The 22,579-nt window shown below is 37.1% G+C and overlaps 1 protein-coding gene across 1 annotated transcript in view; it reads right to left on the bottom strand.

The window, feature by feature from the left end:
• The window catches only part of nhlrc2 (NHL repeat containing 2), a 25,504-nt gene extending 3,114 nt beyond the window's left edge, over positions 1 to 22,390 (bottom strand). Inside the window, exons 1-11 of the mRNA XM_008436684.2 lie at positions 22,194 to 22,390; positions 20,086 to 20,238; positions 15,229 to 15,278; positions 12,593 to 13,001; positions 11,339 to 11,460; positions 11,122 to 11,251; positions 9,749 to 9,842; positions 8,408 to 8,639; positions 5,185 to 5,307; positions 4,396 to 4,599; positions 3,963 to 4,176 (exon numbers count right to left, since the gene is read on the bottom strand). Of these exons, the coding sequence (XP_008434906.1) occupies positions 3,963 to 4,176; positions 4,396 to 4,599; positions 5,185 to 5,307; positions 8,408 to 8,639; positions 9,749 to 9,842; positions 11,122 to 11,251; positions 11,339 to 11,460; positions 12,593 to 13,001; positions 15,229 to 15,278; positions 20,086 to 20,238; positions 22,194 to 22,356 (1,894 nt within the window). The 5' untranslated portion in view covers positions 22,357 to 22,390. The remainder of the gene's footprint in view (positions 1 to 3,962; positions 4,177 to 4,395; positions 4,600 to 5,184; positions 5,308 to 8,407; positions 8,640 to 9,748; positions 9,843 to 11,121; positions 11,252 to 11,338; positions 11,461 to 12,592; positions 13,002 to 15,228; positions 15,279 to 20,085; positions 20,239 to 22,193) is intronic.
• Between the last annotated feature and the right edge of the window lie 189 nt (positions 22,391 to 22,579).

Raw genomic sequence — 22,579 nt, 5'->3', positions numbered from 1 at the left:
ATTTCCACTGCTAATTTTTACTTGCATCACAAAACCTACACTTTCCAAATTATATCTACACGATTAATTCATTATTATGCACTATACACAGTATCTTTCTGACAAGGTATTCTAATTATTTAATCTTTACGCAAAGTTCACATTTCTTCTTTAAAAGAAAAAGGGCATCCAAAAATACGAATAAAAACACTTAAATGTTTTATAACGTCCTTTTTTCAAAGCCAACATTCATACTACTGCAAAAGAGATTTGAATGGTGGTTCATGTCTGTGTAAAATAGAATAAAATTAACATAAAATGCAGTGTGGGAATATCAGCAAAAAAAGAAGTAACACTTTCAGTTTCCTTGAAACAGGTTAAATTACATTTGGAATTAAGATAAAATGTGCTTTAAGATATTTTATAGTAAACTTCTTCCAGCAAACATTCATAACAGACTTCAGTGAGTACATGAGCAGCTCTGTAGATGTTTTGATTTGTCACAATCTGAAGTTTAAGGGTGGTTTGTTTAAGAAACGTAAGGCAACAATGACAACACAAATGACAGAAAAACGCAATAAAATGGTAAAAAAAAAAAAAGTTTTGATCCTCGATGGTGCAGTTGTTGGGGTGATAAGCCAGATGGGGCAAATCAAGCAAAGTAAGTCCAGGCGTGATGTGAGGTTTAATAAGCTGCTCAAAATGATTCATTATCCTGGAGTCAGTCAGACTGGGTGGGGGGCAATCAGGCAGAACAGATTTTTTGTGCCTGATAAGATTAGATAAATGCACTTGCATGCATTTATCTAACATTGTACTCAAGTAAGATTTAAAAAGTTTGCTGAATACAGAGGCTCCTTGAATACTGAGTAACTGATGATGTCATCAGATGGAGAAAAATATAGCAATTAATCTAACGGATGATGATGTTATTACACGTTTACACGTTTTCTTGGGCGTTCCAGAAGAAAAATGAGCAAAATCAGCAGTGACAACTCACAGTTAACAACAAAACGCCTGGCAAACATTACAATCATTACAATCTGGGAATATATATGCCCAAAACAAGACGGCACACAGCAAACGGTCGCAAAATTTATCTCAGGTGGCGTGCCAAGCCTTCGACGGACCAATCCGTCCCCAGAGACACTCTGACAGCACAACGAAAAACAAGATCCAGTGGAGTTTAGACCGAGTTCGGTCTGTGTGAAAGCGCCGATCTGCCCTACGTCTAGATTTACTGCGCTGCCTGTTGACTGGAGCCTCAGCGTTTCCCATCACTGCCAAACAGAGCAATAAAATGTGTAGGAACATTTATTTTCTGACACAATGGCTGTACTTCTACAGGCAAATTAAATTTTTTAGCAAAGAAAAATGAGTAAGAAGCTCAAAAGGGAAGGCTGGAGTTTCTACTGTGAGAAACTCTGAAGCCGGAGAGACGACAAAATCCATGCCCACAGTGATTAATGAAGCCACGGCCTTACATGAGGTCCCACAGAAGCCATTTCTAAAACGAGTTTTTAAAAAAAACAATTTAGATCTGGCGTATAGCTCTAACTTGATCCATTAAAATTCCTGCCTCGCTGCTGATCCGATCAGCAGAAGTCTAGACTGTGCATAATGGGACAGCGGAGGATCACATAACATAGCCTGGTGGCTAATTATGTGAACCCAGGCATGTCGCCTTATCAAAAAGTCCTAAAAATAGCCTGCTGATATGGCCGACTGCACGCTGCATCACTCAGAAAGATGGAAACAGTTTAGTTCCGAACACAACGATCGGACCGTCAGCTGTCACTCGTGTTGTATCTGAAAGCATCACCTCACACCTGATTCTGGGGTCAAATGGTGGTTGATTACCTCAGAAATATGCTGAGAACTTTAAGCAAAAAAAACACAAAAGAAACACACATAAATCTTCATCAGCGGTTCAGAAAAGTGATTTAAGTAATTCTCCATCTTCTGGCTGAGAGTCCCAGGTGTAGGCTGGGAGAGAGAAGCGCTGCTTGTTGAACGGTGAAATAGAGGTTAAGCCTCATTTCACGTCCACTTTTCTTTTTTTATAGACAGAATCATAGAAAACGGACCAAAATAACAGCATGTAGGAGAACGCAGAACTCCACAGTAGGGTCATTACAAAATAGGAGAACAGCTTTTTAGATTTCAACAAGTTAGAAGGTGTGTTTGTGTATGATTTATTTATCTTGAGGTCGGTAAGAGTTTGGGTGAGTAAGACCACTTTAAATAAGTGAAATAAAATAACATCCAACAATAGAAACTTAAAGTTTGCAGGACATGATTATAAATGTATAAATATGTATGTATAAATAGAGGCACCGATGAGGGGTTTTCTTACCCAGGTTGTCCCCTAGTGTATTACAAGCCTGGCAGGCCTCCAGGCTTTACTTGTGCCCCCACCAGGCTGAGTATTGCTTATTTATTTAAATCTTTTTAAAATGTTTGCATTTTTTAAGACTTTATAGTTGGTGTCCAGGTATTAATCTTCCAATCTTTCAATAGTACATAATTATCAAGTAATATTTTCAAAATTCCTGTCAACTTTATAAACAAATTTAACTTGAAAACACAACAGGCTGCTGGATGAATGCCAGCCCTAACACCCAACCACCGGGCTTAGCAAGTGACTTTCACTTTTCCTTGAGGTCCAACTAGCTGGTTACTGTTCTGAACAAATAGTATTTTTCCATTTTTTTTCCAAGGGACTGTAAATCATAAGAGAAAAATGTGCTGACAGAGTTAGAAAACGAAGGAAATCCCTGATATTTCATCTGATTATTTATGCACTTGGCTTATATGTTTATAAAGCAAAAATTATTTTGCAGTATTTGATCACAAGAGTGTTTAAGACATACAAATTTCAAGTCTATCGGTGCTTTACCTCTTCAGAGTTTATGCAAGTTTCCCAAATTTAAGATCATTATGAATAAAATTTAAGATCTGGCAGGAAGACAAATGTGCAAAAGAAAAGCAGGGGACGAAAACTACAATTTCATGGCTCTAAGCAGCAGCTTTGTGCTTCTCACATGGCATGTAGCTCTCTAGATTAGCAAGATTAGCAGCTTGTTACTGGTAGCCTTGAGTCACAGAAAGCAGCGAGTGATGTCTGCGCATGACTCAAACTTTTGCCCGATAGAAAAGTCCAGCAGTCTAAATATAGTAAATAAATTAAACAGTCCTGTCATGACAAAATTTAAGACCTGTTTTTAACTTATTTAAGACCAACTTCCATTTTCTTAAACAAATGTTAAGACCTTTTAAGGCCTTAATTTAGCATCCTGCTCAATGCATGGTGACAGATAAACTTGGGTCAAAACCACTTTGTCATTGCTCTGGTTATTTTTAACTTTTTAAATGTTGTTTTGACTTGATTTGGAATGTCTGGGCAATGTGGTGTTTTCTTGTGATAAAAATTTATGAGCAAAAATAAATTTTAATCTTTCTTCATTGTTTACCAACTAGGGATGCGCAATATATCAACATCAATATCAGCCAATATTATTCATTTTTTAACATATCAGTATAAAATTGTGTTAATACAAACAACCTTTATTTATTTTTATCCGTTTCTGGTTGGGTTTTTTCCAAATGTCTCAAATGTGGTGAAATATATATCAGTTAACCCCCATAATACCAATATTAATATCAGCTATCAACAAATTTTTGTATTTTTGCATATTTTTGTATAATACCAGTATTAATATTTGGGATTTTCAACATGTCCATTTTAGTCATATTCATTCAAATTTCTTTAATAAAACCCAAAAGTGAAGAAAAATACCTAAATAATCTTGCAGAAGTGCAGTAAAGATTTTCTATTGAGCAAAACAAACTTTGGTTTTAAATGCATTGTAAACAGCATACAATGCAATGTAAGGATGATTATTTTTTAAATGTGAAATCAAAAATTAGTAGGAATTAAAACATTTTTTTTAAGAGATAGAGAATGTTTTTAAATTTTTTACCCTCAGCTGAGAGCGCCCAGCAGCTGGGCGCCTCATCAGTGAGTTTCACTCCTTCTGGAAGCGACATGGTGAGTGACAGGATGACAGTCTGGCCGGCTGACGCCGTAACTGGAGGCAAATCCTTCCTGGCAGCTGATTTAGGCAGCGTGGGGACTTTGGTGACTCCCAACGGCTTCACAGACGCTGAGTCTGTGCACTCAGTGGAGATGTGGAGCTGGTCGGGAGACAGATTTAGGTGTTCGGATTAATGCAGAGCAAGGAGAAAGCTACTTATGCTCACATTGTTCTTTTCTGTGTCACCTTTTACCCAAACGTAGAGGGCAAAAACGCTTTTAGGAAAGATTAATTACACAAACAAAATGTAAAAGTCCCTGCTCAAGGTTAAAAACACACACTCTTTTCAAACACACACACACACACACACAAGTCTGACCAGAGAGACACTGTTGGAGTCCAGGTTGAGAACTTTGATTTTGTGGTTGTTGGTGTCTGCCACGTAAAGAAGCTTCCCGCTGATGCAGATTCCTCCTGGTTCGTTGAAGCAGGTTTTGGTGAACTGGGGGCCCAGAGCATCTCCAGCTTCTCCTGTCCCTGCTAACGTGGTGCACTGCTTCGTCTTTGGATCCACCACCTTGATCTGAGCGCAATGAGGGTTGACCTTAGAAAGGGTTCCAGTATATTCCCAAAAGTTCAAACGTTTTAACGGTCAAAGTTAAGCTCTTAGTCCACTTTTTGCTAATTTTTCAAATTTAAATATTAACGTTCTGCACAAATTTACTGCTGATGTTTTTACAGAGGACAGGCTTTAAATAACAGCAAAAATAAAATAAAAAATGTACATTAATAGAGAGAAGAAAGATGAATAAAAGATGAAAACAAGGACAGTAACGACTGAGAAAGTAAGGAAACAATGAACAAAGTGAAAGAACAAAATAGTAAAAGGAATAGAGTGCAAGAAAGGAAGACAGAGTGAAAGAGTTAAATAGAAAAAGGAAGAAAAAAACGAGAGAATTGAAATAGCAAAAGGAAGTGAAAGACAGAAAAAGCAAAAGAAAGAACAGAGTGAATGAAAGAGCAAAAGTAAAAGAAAAAAGTAAAAATGTATGAACGAGAGAGTAAAATAACAAAACAAAAGAAAGCCCGAAGGAATCTAGACTGACGCCAGAACCGCTAAACGTATGAAGAGCGCTGATGGTGTGGCCTTGTGATGAGCCTCGCTTACCTTGTGGTTATAGGAGTCGGCCACATAGAGCCGGCTTTGTTCGGCAGACCAGGCCACACCGAGGGGATGCTGCAACTTGGCATCCACCCCCTTCCCATCGACGTCCCCAAAAGCAAAAAGGTTCTGATGGACGGAAGACAAAATATTCACCAAGTCAAATCAAAATCCAAACCTAAGAAAAGGTGTGAAAAACAAAAAAACTTCAATGGTAACCAACACGTTTTAATAACAGTGGAAAGGTATTCTGGTTTTATTAGTACAAATCCAAAACAAGTCTGAGGACCATTTGGAGGAAAAATACAAGTTAACTTTTATTTTCTTGTAGTAATTTGAGAAAATGAAGAAATTCTGAGTGACAACAGTGTTGATGAAACAACGTTGCTTCTAAATACTAACTGCTTTGTAAGAAGGATGACAAATCCAAACAGATGGCATTTTATTCTTGGTCGCTCAGTTCAGACAAAACTTATTTCTGTAGCAGAACAGTGTAGAGAAAATATTACATCTTTGAAATCTCATGAATCAAAAGTTAGTTTAAATGTAGCTAAATGCTTTTATTAGAAAATTACTGGAAAATCATAATTGGATGGATAGATGGATGGATGACAAAAGGAGAAATGGGGGGATGGACAGATGGACAGATGGACAGATGAACACAAAAAGGGTGAATAGACAATAATTTGATGGATGGATGGACAGTAAAGGATGACTTGATGGATAAATGGATGACAAAAGGAGGGATGAACAGACGATGGAAAACAAGAGGAAGAAAAGGCTATAATTTGATGGATGGATGGATGGATGGATGGATGGATGGATGGATGGATGGATGGATGGATGGATGGATGGATGGATGGATGGATGGATGGATGGATGGATNGGATGGATGGATGGATGGATGGATGGATGGATGGATGGATGGATGGATGGATGGATGGATGGATGGATGGATGGATGGATGGATGGATGGATGGAGGACGGACATATGGGTGGATAGACAGACGGACACTGGTCAACTTCCAGTAAATTAGAAATTCGTGATTTCTCATTTTAATATTTGGTGATTTCAAATCACCAAATATCAATAAGATTAATTATATTTCCTCATTAGTTGGGTTCAATAATCGAGACATGAAACTGCCTCTCAAGGTTTTAATTTGATAAAAAGTGACTTTAAAGCTCACAACTTTGTACAAATGACATTCAAAGTTACAGTTCTCGAGTTAGAGAGAACTCACTCAAGTTATTGTGAGTTAGGGTAATATTTCAAGTGTACAGAATCCTCAGTAAATTGTCTTATGCTTCAGAGATTTTTGTTATTTATGGGACAATGCATAAAAGTCAAAAATGAAATGCAGCTTAAATTGCTGGAAAACATTACAACCCCAAAAGTTGTTTTTCCAGGCACTGCTTCAGCAGGAAAACAAGCGAGTCTGTGTTTGTCTGTTTGTGAGCTTTTTTTGTTTTAAATCAATACCTTCTATTTATGGAAGGAACAACCCTGAATCCTTGTGACTGCCTACGGCTTACAAAGATTTCTACAAAAGCTTCCTTCAAAATGGTGTAAATAATTTTTTTAAAAGCTGGAAATGTGTGCGATTGATGTGTAACTTTTACAGCTTTTCAAGGCTGGAGGCACAAACCATTATATCACCGATAAGAACAAACATCATTTATGACGTTTCCGCTTCCATCAGGACGTCACTCTTTTGCTTTCGTTTTTTGGAAGTTGTGTGAAAAGTTTTTACTTTTAAAGAAATCAATTTTCGTACAAACTTACCCCCTTAAAGAATGAAAGAAAGAGATGAATGAATTACGGATGCAACAAACGATTATTTTAATTATCATTTAAGAGGTTTTTCTGATGATTAATTGGATTAAAACATTGGAACATTCTGCAGATTTTTCATTTAAACTGATTTTTAAATAAAATATTAAAAATACACTAAAAGATGCATACACATAAATAATTTTAAATAAGAAAATAAACATCCCACTGCCTAAAATGCAATAAAAGCATTTGCTGCTGTTTGCAGGAAAAGATTAATCACTAGGTAAAAATATACTTACTTACCAACATCAACATCTGAAAAACTCAAATCTTTATTCTTAACTTAGTAAAAAATTATTAATAGTTAACCATAACCCTTTTCATTTAAAAAAATTATGTCAACATGTGACATATTCATTTTAAACTGTAAATTAAACAAACAAAAAAATAAATACAACGTAGAGCACTTACTTTCTGTATTAACCTGATTAATAATTTGAAAAGCAAACAGTGCTTATGAGATTTTTATTTTTTTTTAATGTTGTTTTATCTTAAATGCAAAATATATTTGTTTAACTTTGGCTAACTTACTGCTGTAAGATCAATGTTGTTCTTTCAACAAATGACCTTTTTTTTGAGTCAGTACTTCAGTGAACATTTAATCGATTACTAAATTAGTCAACGGTTATTTCAATAATCAATTCATCACAATTATGACTTGTTTCAGCCCTACGATAGATTCTCTTGGTTAAATGTGTAAACTGTCTTTGTTCGCCTCAGGTCCAATTTGTTGACCTCACAACAGAGACAGCAAAGGAAAACAGGGGGAGGAGCTGACAGTTACTGGTTGCTAAGGTAACCACCAACCGTCAAGAGCAGCGCAGCCTAACTGACACACAAGTAAATGTCAGGCGGAGAAATAACTGAGATAACTGTTTGACTAAACAAAACTAACTTGAAGAAAATAAACAAATTCTGACAATATTCAGATCTACAATATTGTTAAAATAAAACCATTTTTACCATTCACTATATAGTAAATTCTATATTTATTACTTTGTCAATATAACATTCACCATATAGTAAATAACATATTTACTGTGAAGTAAGTATACACTTACTTCCTGTATACACTTACTTCACAGTAAATATGTTATTTACTATATAGTAAACAGTACTACCATTTATATACAATGATGGTATTTACTGTAATGGTATATTTACAATATAGTAAATATTAAATGGTGAATGTTATACTGACTAATATACCATTACTATATACTATATATATTTACTATGTAGTAAAGTACAATAAAGTAAATAGTATACCATGAAGTAAATATACCATTTACTATATAATCACACACATCTACTACGTAGTAAATGGTAAAAAAATATATATATATATTGTTGTCGTTTTATTCCTTTATTTGTTGCGTGTTTTGAACCAACCAGCGGGTCCCTCTCTCCTCCAACCAGATGCTTGACGGCTCCGTCCTTCAGGGCCAGAGTGCGGATGGAGCTGCTTTCGCTGTCGGCCACATACAGGCAGCTCCAGGGCTCCTCTGCAGCCAGAGCCAGGCCTGACGGCTGGGCGAAGCTCGCCTTGTGAGGGTAGGCGTTGTTCCGGTTCTCCTCGCTGCCGCTGCCCGCCCATCGCACGCACGTTCCCGCCTTGGAGTCACTGTTGCAATTGTACACACAAACAAATAGATTCCCTGCCCCAACTACAATAACACAGAGCTGTAAACAATTTATTTTATTGTGTTTTTACTTAAAGGTGAAATAAATTTACATATCAGGTGAAGATAACTTGTATAGGCACAAAATGGATTTTATGTTTCAAATTAAAAGCAACTAGGGCTGGGTGGTATGGCATTGACAAGAAATGTCTCTGATTTCTTCATATCAGATTCAATTTTAGTCCATTTTTTTCTTGCTTCCTTCTCTAAAAGATGCATTACATTTTCAAAAGATTACTTACTTCAATGATTCATTCTGTGAGTTACACAAAAGTTTTGGGGACTGGCTACAATAATTTTAAATTACAGACATCTGCCATCAAGCATTTGCAATAACTGGAAATCAGGATTTTTAAATCGCTGAAGATGGATTTTGGCCCATTCTTCTTTGCATTGCTGCTCTAATTCAGCCCCACTGGAGTGGTTCCAACAAAGAACAACCTGCTTAAGGTCATGCAATGAAATTTCAGTCCAATGAGGTTGGCATTTGTCAAGGTTGCTTTGGATAGTTTCCCCAAAATAAATGCACTGCATGGCCAAAAACAGTCGATACCAAAAACGCGCTTTCTACAACTTTGTTGGACTTCTAGCAGTCACTGTTTCAATAAGCTTCACAAGACTTATTTCCATCCAGGGTTGCAACCATTTTTCTTACTTCCAGTTTCTAATAATGCGTTGGACAGTTCTTAACCGAATTTTAGCAGTTTCTCCAATCTGTGCTTGATGCAAACCAATGATTTGACCCTTTTTAGACCAGCATCTTTTCCACAAACACAGGATGTGGTTGTGCAAGTAGGAGTCCCACACCTATTTCCTTAGTTAAATCCAGGTGATTATTTTTGGCCAAATTGTGTAAATTCCTCATTGGAAAATGGCTTTTTTGGTAATTACGCAAGTTGGATTTATTTGAGGATTTGAATTTGTCCAAGGGTAGCACAACAAGCAGCAGAGATCTGTAAGTAGCGAATACTTTCTCTCAGCACTGTCTGTGCTTAAAATAGAGTTATTAGTGTCTTTTTAGCAGATATGGGATGGTGACCAGGTCTCTCACCCTCCTTTGGGCAGCTTTCCATCCTCCAGGAACAAAGCCCAGATCTGATGGGTCCCTGCCATGGCTATCCACAACACGTTGTCTTCAGCACCGCCTACACATAAGATTAAACCCCAAAACCAAAAAAGAAAAAAACACATAAAAAAGCTGTAAATTTGGACACCAAGGATGCATGTTTGACATTACTAAGAAAGCAAATACTTTCAACCAAATGCAGTTCCTCTCATAAAAAGTTAAACGTATGTTAGATTTTTTCTTTTCCTCTTTTAATGTATCAAACCTAATTAGCTAAACTAAAATGGATATTTCTTTGGTAACACTATTTGAAAGAGTGTGCATGAGATCAGCGTAACTCTGTCACAAACATAACACCTGTTATGAACATCAAGAAGTCTTTGTAAATGTTTCTGACTGCTGTAATGAAGTGTGATTTGGTAAATAATTACACTTTTGACGAAAAGTTGACACTTTTAATTCAACTTTGCATTAAAAATGTAATTATTTACCAAATTACACGTCATGACAACAGTAGTAAACATTCATGAAGACTCTTTCCTGTTCATAAATGGTGTTATGTCATTAATGTCAATGTCATGCCAGTCATATGCACACGCCTTCAAATAAAGTGTCACGTTATTATTTGTCAATACTCCATGTTTTTATGCCATTCTTTGTCCTAAGACACCAAATTTTGTTCCTCAATTGGTAAAACACAAACCATCAAATATTTTCTGAAAATGAGAGGCAAAGCGGAATTGGGATGAGATAATCACAGATTAAATAAGTAAACAATGACACCTCAGATTTACATAATGGTTAACATTAGTTTCCAAAAGGTTCTGCTCATAAAAGTGTAGCAAAAATGTAATAAATATAGATTATTTATGCACTATTTTCACATTTTCAGACAGTTTTCAGAAACAGTAAAGTAAAAACAGGGAGATTTGAAAATAGTCATCTACTTCCTTGATCCTTTCTGATATCTGCAACGCTGAGAAATGGAGGCATAAGGAGAACTTCACGATTGATTTCATACATACACGTAATGTATGAATCACACGCCCTTCATGAACCCATCTGAAAGGCAGAATATAAATCTCAAAGTGGTCACTTCCAACTGCTAACAGATTTTTTTTTTTCTCTTCACCTTCAACTATCTGCATGAAACCTGATCTGCAAAGTAACAGGGCTTGATAAAGTCTAGACAATATGAGAGATCAAATGGATTTAGGAATAATTGATGGATGGGAAGTGTGTGGAGAGAATACAGAATCAGGACAGAGGGGAATCTGTCTGGCAAGCAATAAGAGAAAGGTCAAAAGAAGAAAAGGAGAAAAAAAAAATTACCCGTCAACTTCCAGGCAAAAACTCACCGGCAGTCCCAAGCGTCACATCCCACGGAGAGCTGATTGGCTGCTGGGGTCCCATAGCCCCGCCCTCTTTGTCTGTCCCCTGTGTCCCTACGCCAGCGAGAGTGCTGACTCGTCCCTGCACCAGGTCAACCTACAAAAGAAAGCAGAAAAGCAAACGTTTCCATGCAAGCATCATCACAAACAGCTTTCCAGGGACGGAGATGGAGACGGGCGCTACCTTTCGAATCAGGTGGTTTTCAGTGTCGGCCACATACACAACGTCTCCTTTGATGGCGACGCCCTGTGGGGAGTTGAAGGAAGCTTCGGACAGGTCGCCATCTTGTCTGCCTCTTTCAGGTCCTGTGGCAGAAGAACCGCAGTTAATTCACAGAGAATGACTTCTTCTCCTTAAAGCGGGGAAATGTAACTTTTATTAAAAAATAGTGCATACATATTTGTTAAAACTGTCACTATATCATGAACGTACAGCATGAGACTGATAATCTGTGAAAAAAGTTAAGTTCCTGTTCCTAATCCCAGTGCTAACCATAGAAATACACATCTCAGTCAAAAACAACCAATCACAGCCAGGAGGAGAGTCTTGGTGCTGTCAATCATTCTTGTGTACGCATCTCTCAAAGTCTCCCACTTGCTCTCTCCAACTACAGCTTCTCTCCGTCAGCAGACGCTGTTATGAATACTCATGCTAGTTAGCATAGCCTCTGATGACAGCGGATAAACAGTTTTCCTGGGGCAGTAAGTTGTTTCTCCGCCATTAGCACTCTGAGCAGCACATACACAAGATTTACTGACAGCACAAAGACCTTCATCTTGGCTCTGATTTGTTGTTTATAGGAGGAGGTGGAGGTGCTCAATCTTTTGACAGATTATCTGTCTCATATTAAACTGTCAGAGGAGGACATAGTGACTGTTTTTTTTTATATAAAAGTTAAAAATCCCAGAAACTGGTTGAACCATGTGTGATTTTCATTTTACAATTATGCACAACAAAGAGGTGAGCTTTTTCAAAACCCGTTGACATTTCAGGTTGCAACATAAAAACAAAGGGTTGTGCAAAACTTGTGGCTGCAATTACATTGCTAATTAGCAAGTGGCAGTTTCTTCTAAATCTCTCCACAAAGACGAGGTAAATCAACACAAAAATAAACTCCGTCCTCTACTTTCTTTTCTCGGTTGTTCACACTTAGGTCAGTGCCAAAATGGCAGCATGTTCTCGTCTCTGCTGCTGCCAACCGCTCTGCTGGTCTGAGGCCAGCACAGTCTACCATGTGGTTCCATTGAGAGGCACTGAGGCAGAAGCCTCACCTCACCGTCGCTAAAATATTCTCAATTATTGCTCATTATCTGTCAAATTTTTACTACAGAATCAGAAATTTACCAGTATTTCTATATATGCTGACTTTACTGCACATGTGCATTCATCTGTACCTCCACTTTCGGGTCTCTCTACTGTGTATGAGAGACTCCGTACCTCCTACAACATGTAGCTGCTCTCCAGTGGCGGAAGAAATCACCACGATTCTGTGATGACCCGTGTCGGCTATCGCCAGCCTCTTGTTGCCCTGATCCACCGCCACCTTCCCGGGAAAGGAAAGGATGCTGGGAGGCAATGAGTCCCTGTACAGCTTGATCCCCACCGAGTGCGTCTTCAGCTGGCCCTGTTCCCGATAATATCGGAGCGCGCCGTCTGCGAAAAGAGTCAGCCGCTCGCTGTGGCCTTCGCCCACCAGGGAGAAGAGCAAGTTGCCGCGCGGCCCCAGCAGGACCAGTGTGGGCCAGCAGGAGACCTCCAGTTCGTGCCAGAGAGTCGCCTCGTTGTCGTTGACCACTGGGTGGCAGATGTCGTAGCGGAGCACGGCGCTCTGGATGTTGTCCAGGACCTTTGGAGGTTCAGAAACAGACACAAAGTGAGTAAAAGATGAAATCCGTACTGGGAAATTATTTATTTTATCTACACTTCATAGATACTGTGAATATTTCAGCTCTCTTTCTGGTCATACACTAATTAAAACTCGATGGTAGTTGAAAGCTAAATTGATAAATTAGATTAAAATTACGCAACATTGTCATTTTAAGCTGAGTTGGAATTAGAGTCATTTTTTATTATAGACAAACTGGAGGCCAGAGGGCCAAATTCGGCCCACCCTAACTTTTTATGTGGCCCTCTAGACTCTAGAGAGACACATAAATGTTATCAATCAAATCAGTTTTTTAAGACATAATATTTTTATTTGTCATTATGTTTCTACAACATACCAAAGTTGCAGCGATAAAAAATTAGCCAAAAGCGCCGATCCGCTGCATAGCAACATTTTTTATCTATATTCTGCCAAATTATATTAATGTGAAAAAAGTTCAATGTTATTTAGCTTTAAGAAAATGGATAGACAACTATGTATTTATATTTTAACAGTTTAATCTGTAGTTTTATCAATGTATTTTTCCATAAATGGAAACTACTGTTATTGGTGAGTTTGACATTCCTGATTTAGGGATAAAACGAGGATTAATCAGGTTTCACTTAAAGTTTAAATCCATGCGGTATGATAAGAGGTAGGAATTTATTAAAGCAATAAGTTGTATTTATTAAAATACTCAGTTATAAAAGCAAGAATGCAAGAGGAATATTTTACCATAAACTTGTTGGTTTTATCTCTAATATTCACATATCTACTGGTTAAAAAGATTTATTTGATTTATTATAATAAAGCATCCCCCATAATTATCTAACCTTTAATTTTTAAAAAATGTCTGAAAGGCCTTAAAATCAGGGTTACCTATACAATACCTTTCATTTGAGAAGATTTATTCAGTGGAGGAAAAAATTCCACTGCTCTTAACAAAAACACAGGTGCCACTTATTGGCTCCCCTGCTGTTAATGCTTTGTACACCGATCAGGCACAACATTACGACCACTGACAGGTGAAGTGAACAGGACTGATTATCTCCTCATCGTGGAACCTGCTGGTGGGTGGGATACATGAACGTTTTCTCTGGCATTTTCTTTCTCTTTTCAAAGTTGATCTCTTAGAAGCAGGAAAAGTATAAAAATTATTTTTTCAGCTACATCTTGTAATGTCACATGTTGAATAGGATTTAGCTCTTAAGACTGATTTGGAAGACGGTCAATTTCGCTTTAAATGAAGCATTTTATGTCTTGATTTGCCTAAATTATCCTGATGAAAGACCAAAATATATTAAAATAAACCTTTATGCAGGTATTTAACATATTTTTCATTCATCCCACATTTCTGTATTAAGTTTTTAAATTGGTATGACAATATTTTCACCTTAAATAGTGTGTTTTCTTTAGCAGTAAGTAGAAAATCATCACAATTAACAAAACTTAAGGCTTGAAAATATCAGTCTGTGCCTAATTAATCTATATTATGTATTTCACACAGTAAAGATAAGTTCAACTTTATGTGAGCAGCTATTTCTTGGATGCAATGTTCAGGGTTTCCCTCAGTGTATTATAAGCCTGGCGGGCCACCAGACTTTACTTGTGCCCCCACCAGGCTTAGCAATACTTTTTTTTTCTTTTTAAGTTTTTTAAAAATGTTAGCATTTTTTAAGACTTTATAGTTGGTGTTCAGGTATTAATCTTTCAATAACACATAATTATCAAGTAATATTTTTAAATTTTCTGTTAACTTTAAACATTTTTTAACTCAAAAACACAACAGGCTGCGAGATGAATGACTGCCCTGGCACCCAATGTTCTTCTGTCATTCCCATTTTGAAGAGTAGCAGAGCAAAATATGTTTGTGTTGCATCATATTTATAGGTAGGGAAACAGGAAGTCATGGATTATCAACTGAAAAGCTATAGATATTGATCAATTTGAAAAAGCAGGAGTTTTTTATTACAAGAAAATCAAAAATGCCAAAAAGTGGAATTTAGTAATTTAAAAAAACTAGGATAGGATTTGTTTTTCTCCCACTTAATAAATGCCCTAAAATTAAAGTTTTGTATTTTGCTAAACTTTTTATTGGAGGATTAAGCTACTGTTTTGCTAGCTTAACTTATTTTGGCAGTTTTTAAAATGCAGAAAAGCTTTCCCAGACCAGTCAGCCCAAAGACAAACAAACCACGACAACACTTACTTTTTCATTGGGGAATTTGGCAGAGTGCACACCGACAATCACCAGCCCATCTGCGAAAAGGATTAAACAGACAGAGAGAAAATTATACCAACCATAAACAGACATCAGCATGAAAAACAGGGTTCAAAACATAATAAAAGACATATAGGACGCTTAATACTATCTGATATTAACTACTGATTAATAATAATTTGTAAAAATGAGATTATTGTTATTGTTTTAATGCTCTGAGATTTTTTAACCACCATCAAATTTGCTTTACAGACAGCAAGTATTATGATTTGATTTGCAACTTGGCCAACAGCAAATGAGAATCAGAGTTTTTGAGAGAAAAACCCTTTCTGCGATGCTAAAAATCTCATGGGAGAAACTTGAAGGAACACAAACCAGGTTTCCTTCCCGTTTCTTAAGGAGCGCCAGACAACGCACTGAAACATTTTCCTTTTTTGTAGTTTTCTCAAATTCAGAACTTACAGTCCTGTGTGTAAAGACATGTGAAATCTGCCTCACCAGTAGGAGAGTTTTCCTGAAAGTATATACTGATCCAAGTGGCAAAAAGTGATAAAATATATTTTTATAGGCATGTGAATCACCTGTAAATGGTAAAAACTTGTCAAATAAAAGAAAAATATCACCATGGGGAATAACTTAAATATTGAAAGATTTCAACATGAATAAATTATAACAAGACATTTTAAATATAGTTCCTGACATGCTATGGCTAGGAATAGTTAGGACTGAACAGGAAGAAAACATTAACCACTGAGCCATAGAAGGTGTTGTTTGTAAGCATAAAGTTTATCAGGTAACAATATGTTTGTTAATCTACAGAGTGTTTCATTGTCATCTGTCAATGTCGACTGATCACATACAATCCCGGCATGGCTCACTTTTATAAAGCAGGATATTCTGGCAACATATCAGAGTAACGGTGAGGGAATTATGTCCAGAATTTTTAGCAATTTGTTTTTATTTTTTTTTCATCAATGTGCTTCACTACAGGCAGACCAGGCTTGTAAAAAACACTTCTTATTAATTTTAGTGTGCCGGTTGGCTAGGTCGCCACCCCAATGCTCTAAACATTTCTCTTGATTTCTGATACATGTTGGTATATTTAGACAATTTTCAGTAGGAATAAGAGTTGAATCAAAATAACCAAACAACTGCCACAGGTATAATTGAATAAAATGCAATGTAAAATTAAAATAAATAAGAGCATACTGATTATGTTCCTCTAAATTTGTCACAAATACGTATAGCAAAAATTTGAATGCATATGAAGTTTTTAAGTCTGGACTCCGTCTTTGAGCTATTCTAGGCTTCACAAACCAAAACTTTATGAATCACATACCCTTTATAAGCCCATATTGGTTCAGTTAAGCTGGCTCTTTCTTACATAAATAATAACTCCCACTGTAAACAGATCCAACAAGCCACTTCCTGAGCAGCTCCAAAGACTCCACTCACTTCTGTCTCTTACAACCTCTGCCAAACAGTGTAGTACCAGCAACAGATTGTAGTGACAATGGGAGGGTGAGTGAGTGAGTGAGTGGACTGTGGGAGTGAATGAACTGGGTGGCTCCCACACCTCACCGACCAGAGCTGCAAACAAAATGTACCCGAATCAGTGCCAAAGATAAGAGCAGCGCTGACACTGTGCTCTGAGCGCTGCCAGGCTCACAACTCAATTATAACACGCCGCCCAATGAGATGATCTTTGAAATTAAGTTTCTGCTGGATTTAAGAAAGTACATTAAAGAATTATATTCCATTGACATTTAGCAGTTAGTAACATGAATATGTGGCAGTGATTTTTTTTTGTTTTTTTTGTGTTCCATACTTAAAATTGAAACAAACAAGTGAGCTTCAGGGTACTTTTTTGTCCTCAATTCACATCAAAACAGAGAAATGTGGGATAAACAGAGGAGAAACATACAAACTCTACATACATTTAATAAAATAATGAAGTTTTGAAAAGATCTGTCCAGATATGTGGCTTTAATTGAACATCTGTAACACAAAATAACTATTAGAACTAGAACAGTCGCTACACAACGCTCACACACAAACACCTTAGCAACGGTTATCTCTCAGCAACGGTCATCTCTTTTATCTAACGCACATATCCCAAGAAAATCAACATATACTCAAACACAGCAGACATTTATCGATATTTTACACAATATGTAAACCATCCGATCATCGTGTTGGATTCAGAAAGGAAGCGCCCCCCCCCCCCCAACACCGCTTGTTACTCCACCCGCCTCCGCTCTGAACACGGTAACAGCGGCGGCAGTTCACGAAGCAAAAGTAACTGATAACGGAAACGGTACTAATACGGAACTCAGTGTGGTAATTGATACTTAACAGAACCCAATAACACAACATAGAATATATTATTAACATCACCAGCTTACCTGTAACACAAAATAACTAGTATTAGAAGTACGGTCGCTACACAGCGGTTATACAGAATCGTCTTAGCAACGGTTATCTCTTAGCAACGGTTATCTCTTAGCAACGGTGGAGCGATACTGACCCCTACTGGCAGCTATGTGAAATTGTGACAGGCCATAAATAATATGCTCTATTTTTATAACCAAAATGATCAAATCTTTCTGATCTAACCCCAAGAACACAACGAGTAAATAACACACAAAGACACGAAACAATATTAATTTGCATCGACTATTACGCCAGCGTGGCCTATGTGCCACATAATGCCTGCATAGACATTCTCATTAAGTCAGTTTGATCCAAGCACGATGTAGCCATGACCCAAATGTTGTTAAAACTGCTTAAAGATTGAACGTAAATTTTCTTAATTTTGCAGTACACAATCAAACACACTTTTTGCACTTTCAGCTGTAATACATTTAAATTTAGGATTCAAAACAACAACAAATATTGCAAAAGGACACAGAAGGTTTAACTTTGCCAGCAGCCGGTTGTTTAAGTTCATTACTATGAGCTGCAGCGAAGTGGGGAGTCATGCATGAGCACTGCAGTAACTTCCACAGCAGCTGGGAATTATTTTTGGTTACCATCTCTTAGCAGCTGAGATAAGGGCCTTCCTGCTCTTGGAGAAGAAGCAGACTGTTTTACTACAGTTCCCCTTCCTAAGTGGGCTTACATATGTAATGCGCCGTGTTGTGTTATGCAGCACAGAACAACACGGAAGCACATTGCTTTATTTAAGGGTTCCTCCACATTTTCCATCAATAAAGTTCCTGATTTCTTTTTTGGTTACAAGTCAAATTTGAATGCATTTCAATTGATTTTCAAATCATTTTGGTCATGTAGGTAGAAGCATTTAATGCAATTTTGATTGAGTTTTTAAATGCGTCAAACCATTAAAAGTTGCAAAACAAATTATAGCATGACAAACAAGAGATACAGCACCATAACAACTATTATGTTGGAAACAAATGTCATAATTAGTCTATTAGTAAGAAGAATAAGTGATATTGGTTTGAGTAATTGGGTTGTAGAGGTTACCTTTCAGATAGAACAATGTGTTTCTGCATATCGAGAAAAGGACAAAATTTAAAGGAGTCCCCCAAGGCTCAACCTTAGTTCCCATTTTATTTTATTTTACATATTTACTAATAATGTTAGGAAGATTAGGTCTTCTGTTAAATTGCTTATTTATGCAGATAATAGTATATTTCACACAGTTGGCACTGCTTTGTGATAACATGCATTACTGTACAGCTTAAGATTAGCTGAATATTATAAGAAAATTAAATAAAACAGAATTATTAGATAGTGCTGGAGAGAATTATCCTGTAAATATTTGGGTATTTGGTTGGATTATGACCTTTCCTTTTTGCATATTGAGCATTTAGCGCCCTGAATCAAACAATGTTAATGAAGTGGAGCGTTTTGATGTTTTCATCACACGCTTACAATAAGATTTAGGAGGAAATTACGTCTTGTTCCAGCGAGTTAACACTGAGCCTGCTTGCCTAAGATGTGTGGCGCTGAAAACATAAAAATGTATCCACTGGGATAAATTTAGGAGTTTTCAGGATGAATCAGGGAGAAAAGAATTTCAAGAAGGATACTGGCAGAAAGGGAAACATAGGCTCATTACAATAAGAGCAATCTCTGATCCCAGAGAAGTAAAACAGACTCTTTAATAAAAAGGCACCTTAAAAAATTTAATTTTAGTTCGTCTAAAAAGTGGCACTCTCAGTAAAAGTGGTTGCATTAGGCAATCCATTAGATTGTCCTCTTGCGGATCTGTATTTAAATGAGGCAGCATGCGGCTGTAATTGCACTGCTGCTGATAATACTTTGCTTTTTGTTTGATCAACTGTAACAAACCTTTGACATCAAATTCTTCCCAGAGGAAACGAAAGGTACATACAATATGACAAGAACTGCATTTCACTAGGAACTATGATGGACAAGGCAAATTTATATCCTACACAATGACAAAAACCCAAAAATCCTCTATCAGATGTGCAACTCTTTCGTGTTAGTATTTGCACACGATTTTAAAGATCTGCAAACTGAGTAAGAATGACGAAGCTTGTTGTTGAGGCTGCAGGGTGAGATTTTAGTCTTTTTGTGCTGTGGAACAAAATGTATTTCAAAGAAAAAACATGAATTTGCATTTATTTTCATCATAATTTCAGTTTTTACATTATCAGGACTCAATTCAATCCTTTGAATCCTTTGTGGACAGTATAGTGGGTTTTTATCCCCGTCTTTTATCTGCAAGACTGGACGCCCTTCACCCATCCCCACCCGCAAGCGTGCTTGTTGCCATGGTCTACCTTTTCTTACTGTCAAACCACAGTAATAAGCCCTTTTCATGGGCATGCACACACACACACAGCATGCACAGACCTTCAACAGAGTGTCTCTTCTCCAGCTGGTGCAGGTCAGGGAGGATGTGCATGCAGTTGATGCAGCAGTAAGTGAAGAAGTCCAGCAGCACCACTTTGCCGGCCAGCTCCTTGCTCAAAGACAGAGGCTCCGTAGTGTTCAGCCACTCCAAGCCTGGAGGAAATCATAGGAAACAGTAACGCTTTTGTCTTTGAGGCTTTTTTTTTTTTTTTTTTAGATCGCTTACTGCTTGAGCAAAAAATAGATATTTTCACTCTGCATTTAAGTCACATGAGTGCATCTCTATTAAAACATTTAGTTTTTATTTCTGTAATACGATTTGGATTAATTCACAAAACTGTCAAGGATCTAGTTAAATCTGTTGCTTATTTATGGATTCCCAAAGTCATAAAAAGTGGCTCAACTTCCCCAAACCTTAAAAGTTTACTCGCATAGCAAGAAAAAACAAGTTATACTGCAGGACAATCGAAGTGAAATATTCCCTTTTACATTTAGTGAAACCAGTGACAGCAACATGTTTTTACCATTTACCTATCTGCTAAGCTCAGTGAGTCAATTAAGTGAAAAAAATAACTAACATCTTTATTTCTCGAGCTCATTTGTGCTGAAGATCTCCTCCTGCTGGCGTATTGAGATGTTGACAACATGCCGTAATAGTTTATCCCAAATTATTAAGATAAATAATTATTATTCTGGCCTGAAAAATCAACAAGCTGATTTTTATTGGAAACTAAATTCATTAAAAAATAAAACTCAAAACCAATCGCAGGAAAAAACATACTAAAATGGATGTAAATTTATTTTCTACTCATTAAAACCTGACTGACTGTTATTGACCAGGTGTTAGGAAGGGCTGGGACCTGTTTTCAAGCCTTTGTTGACTCATTTCAAATGTTTTTGGACCTCTTCCACAAACATTAAAAACAATCATACTCATAAAAGGCGACAGTACTTTGCAGATCAAGAGTCAAATATGAAAGATTCAAAATTACATTAGTTCATTTCCTGAATGTGTTGCCACTTCCTAGTTGTCACAAGTTAGAAAACAACTTGACCACAAGAAACTACAAGCCTTGAAAAAAGTTTTCATGCCTTCTGAAGCTTGCAAAACACAACGTTTGCAAGAATATAAATGTGATGTTGAAGTGTTTGGCTTTCAATTTTTCTAGGGGAGGTGCAGTTCAGGTGTGATAACATGTCAACATGACAACTATCAGTTATGCACTACAAAAATCTGGCCTTTCAAGAGGAGCGGCAAGAAGATAGCCATTGTTGAGAGAAATGTCTGTTTCTACACGTTTGATATGTCCAAGTAGGGGACAAAAAAAACCTGTAGAAGAAGGTGATTTGGTGAAATGTGACCAAAACTGAACTTTTTGGCCACGAGGTATTTTGTGGTGGAGAACCAACACCAACCCATGAAACATTATGGCAGCAGCATCCTGGAAGATGGATTGAAAAGCCTGGAAAAAAATCTGCAAAGGGCCTTAAAAGAGTTTTGACTGGGATGAAGGTTTACCTTCCAGCAATGAAAATACATTTTGTTTTGGGACATCGGAGTGAAGTGGGCTGTTTGCAGTTTTACACCACACTTTTCAGATATTCTTGTATAACATTGTGTTGATTTAACAAATAATAGCTCACAAAAAAAGACGTGGAAGTTTAATGAAATTTGAAACAGCTGTTGCTATGAAGACTTTGCAAGACACTCCATCTATGGGCGTCAACAGCCATACACTGTTGATAACCCTATAATGATTATAATGTTAAACCAACACAAAGCAGCTGATCCGAGTTTGGTCAAAGTTTAGGGTTTTTTTGTTGCTACTTTTCTTAGATTACTGGCAAGAGATAAACACCAGCACCAAACAGCTGCTAAAAACTGGTGTTTATATTGCATTTAAGCTCCTTCAAAAACATGTTGGGAAATAGCTATGAAACTGTTGTTGAAAGCCAGGCAGAAAAAGTAGATGGTAATGTGAAAATAAGGTGCATTTATTTCATTAAAACGATTAGAATCGTAAGAAAAATTACTTGTTAAACTCCTGTCAAACTGTTCTGAAGGGAGGAGATTTGCTAAGGAAGCTAAAGCTGCAACATGATCTAACCTGTCTGAAAATCCGGTATCTTCAGGTCTTCCCTCTCGTCTATCTTTTTCAAATACTGGTAGACGAGATCTTCCTTTTCTTGTTGTGTTGTGGCATCATCTAAAGCGTAATCGAGCTGACTTTGAATGGGAAACAGTCTAACGAGACTGCAGTGGGACGCCATGATTGCACCAAAAACTACAACAATGATGACGGGCAGCGTCTGTAGTTCCATAAGTCAACAATAACCAATCCCAGCAGCCGCGTGGCCAAACCGACCAATAGGAGTGATGTTGTAGATTCGCAACGTTCATTTCAGCAGAAAGATAAAATACGAGACTTTTTTAAATGACTTTTTTTGTTGAAATTCAGAAATAATATAAGCTTTAAACTAATTTCTGTGTCAT

Source organism: Poecilia reticulata, linkage group LG19 (genome assembly GCF_000633615.1).
Source record: "Poecilia reticulata strain Guanapo linkage group LG19, Guppy_female_1.0+MT, whole genome shotgun sequence".
Taxonomy (NCBI): domain Eukaryota; kingdom Metazoa; phylum Chordata; class Actinopteri; order Cyprinodontiformes; family Poeciliidae; genus Poecilia; species Poecilia reticulata.
This window is presented reverse-complemented; position numbering and strand designations above follow the sequence as displayed.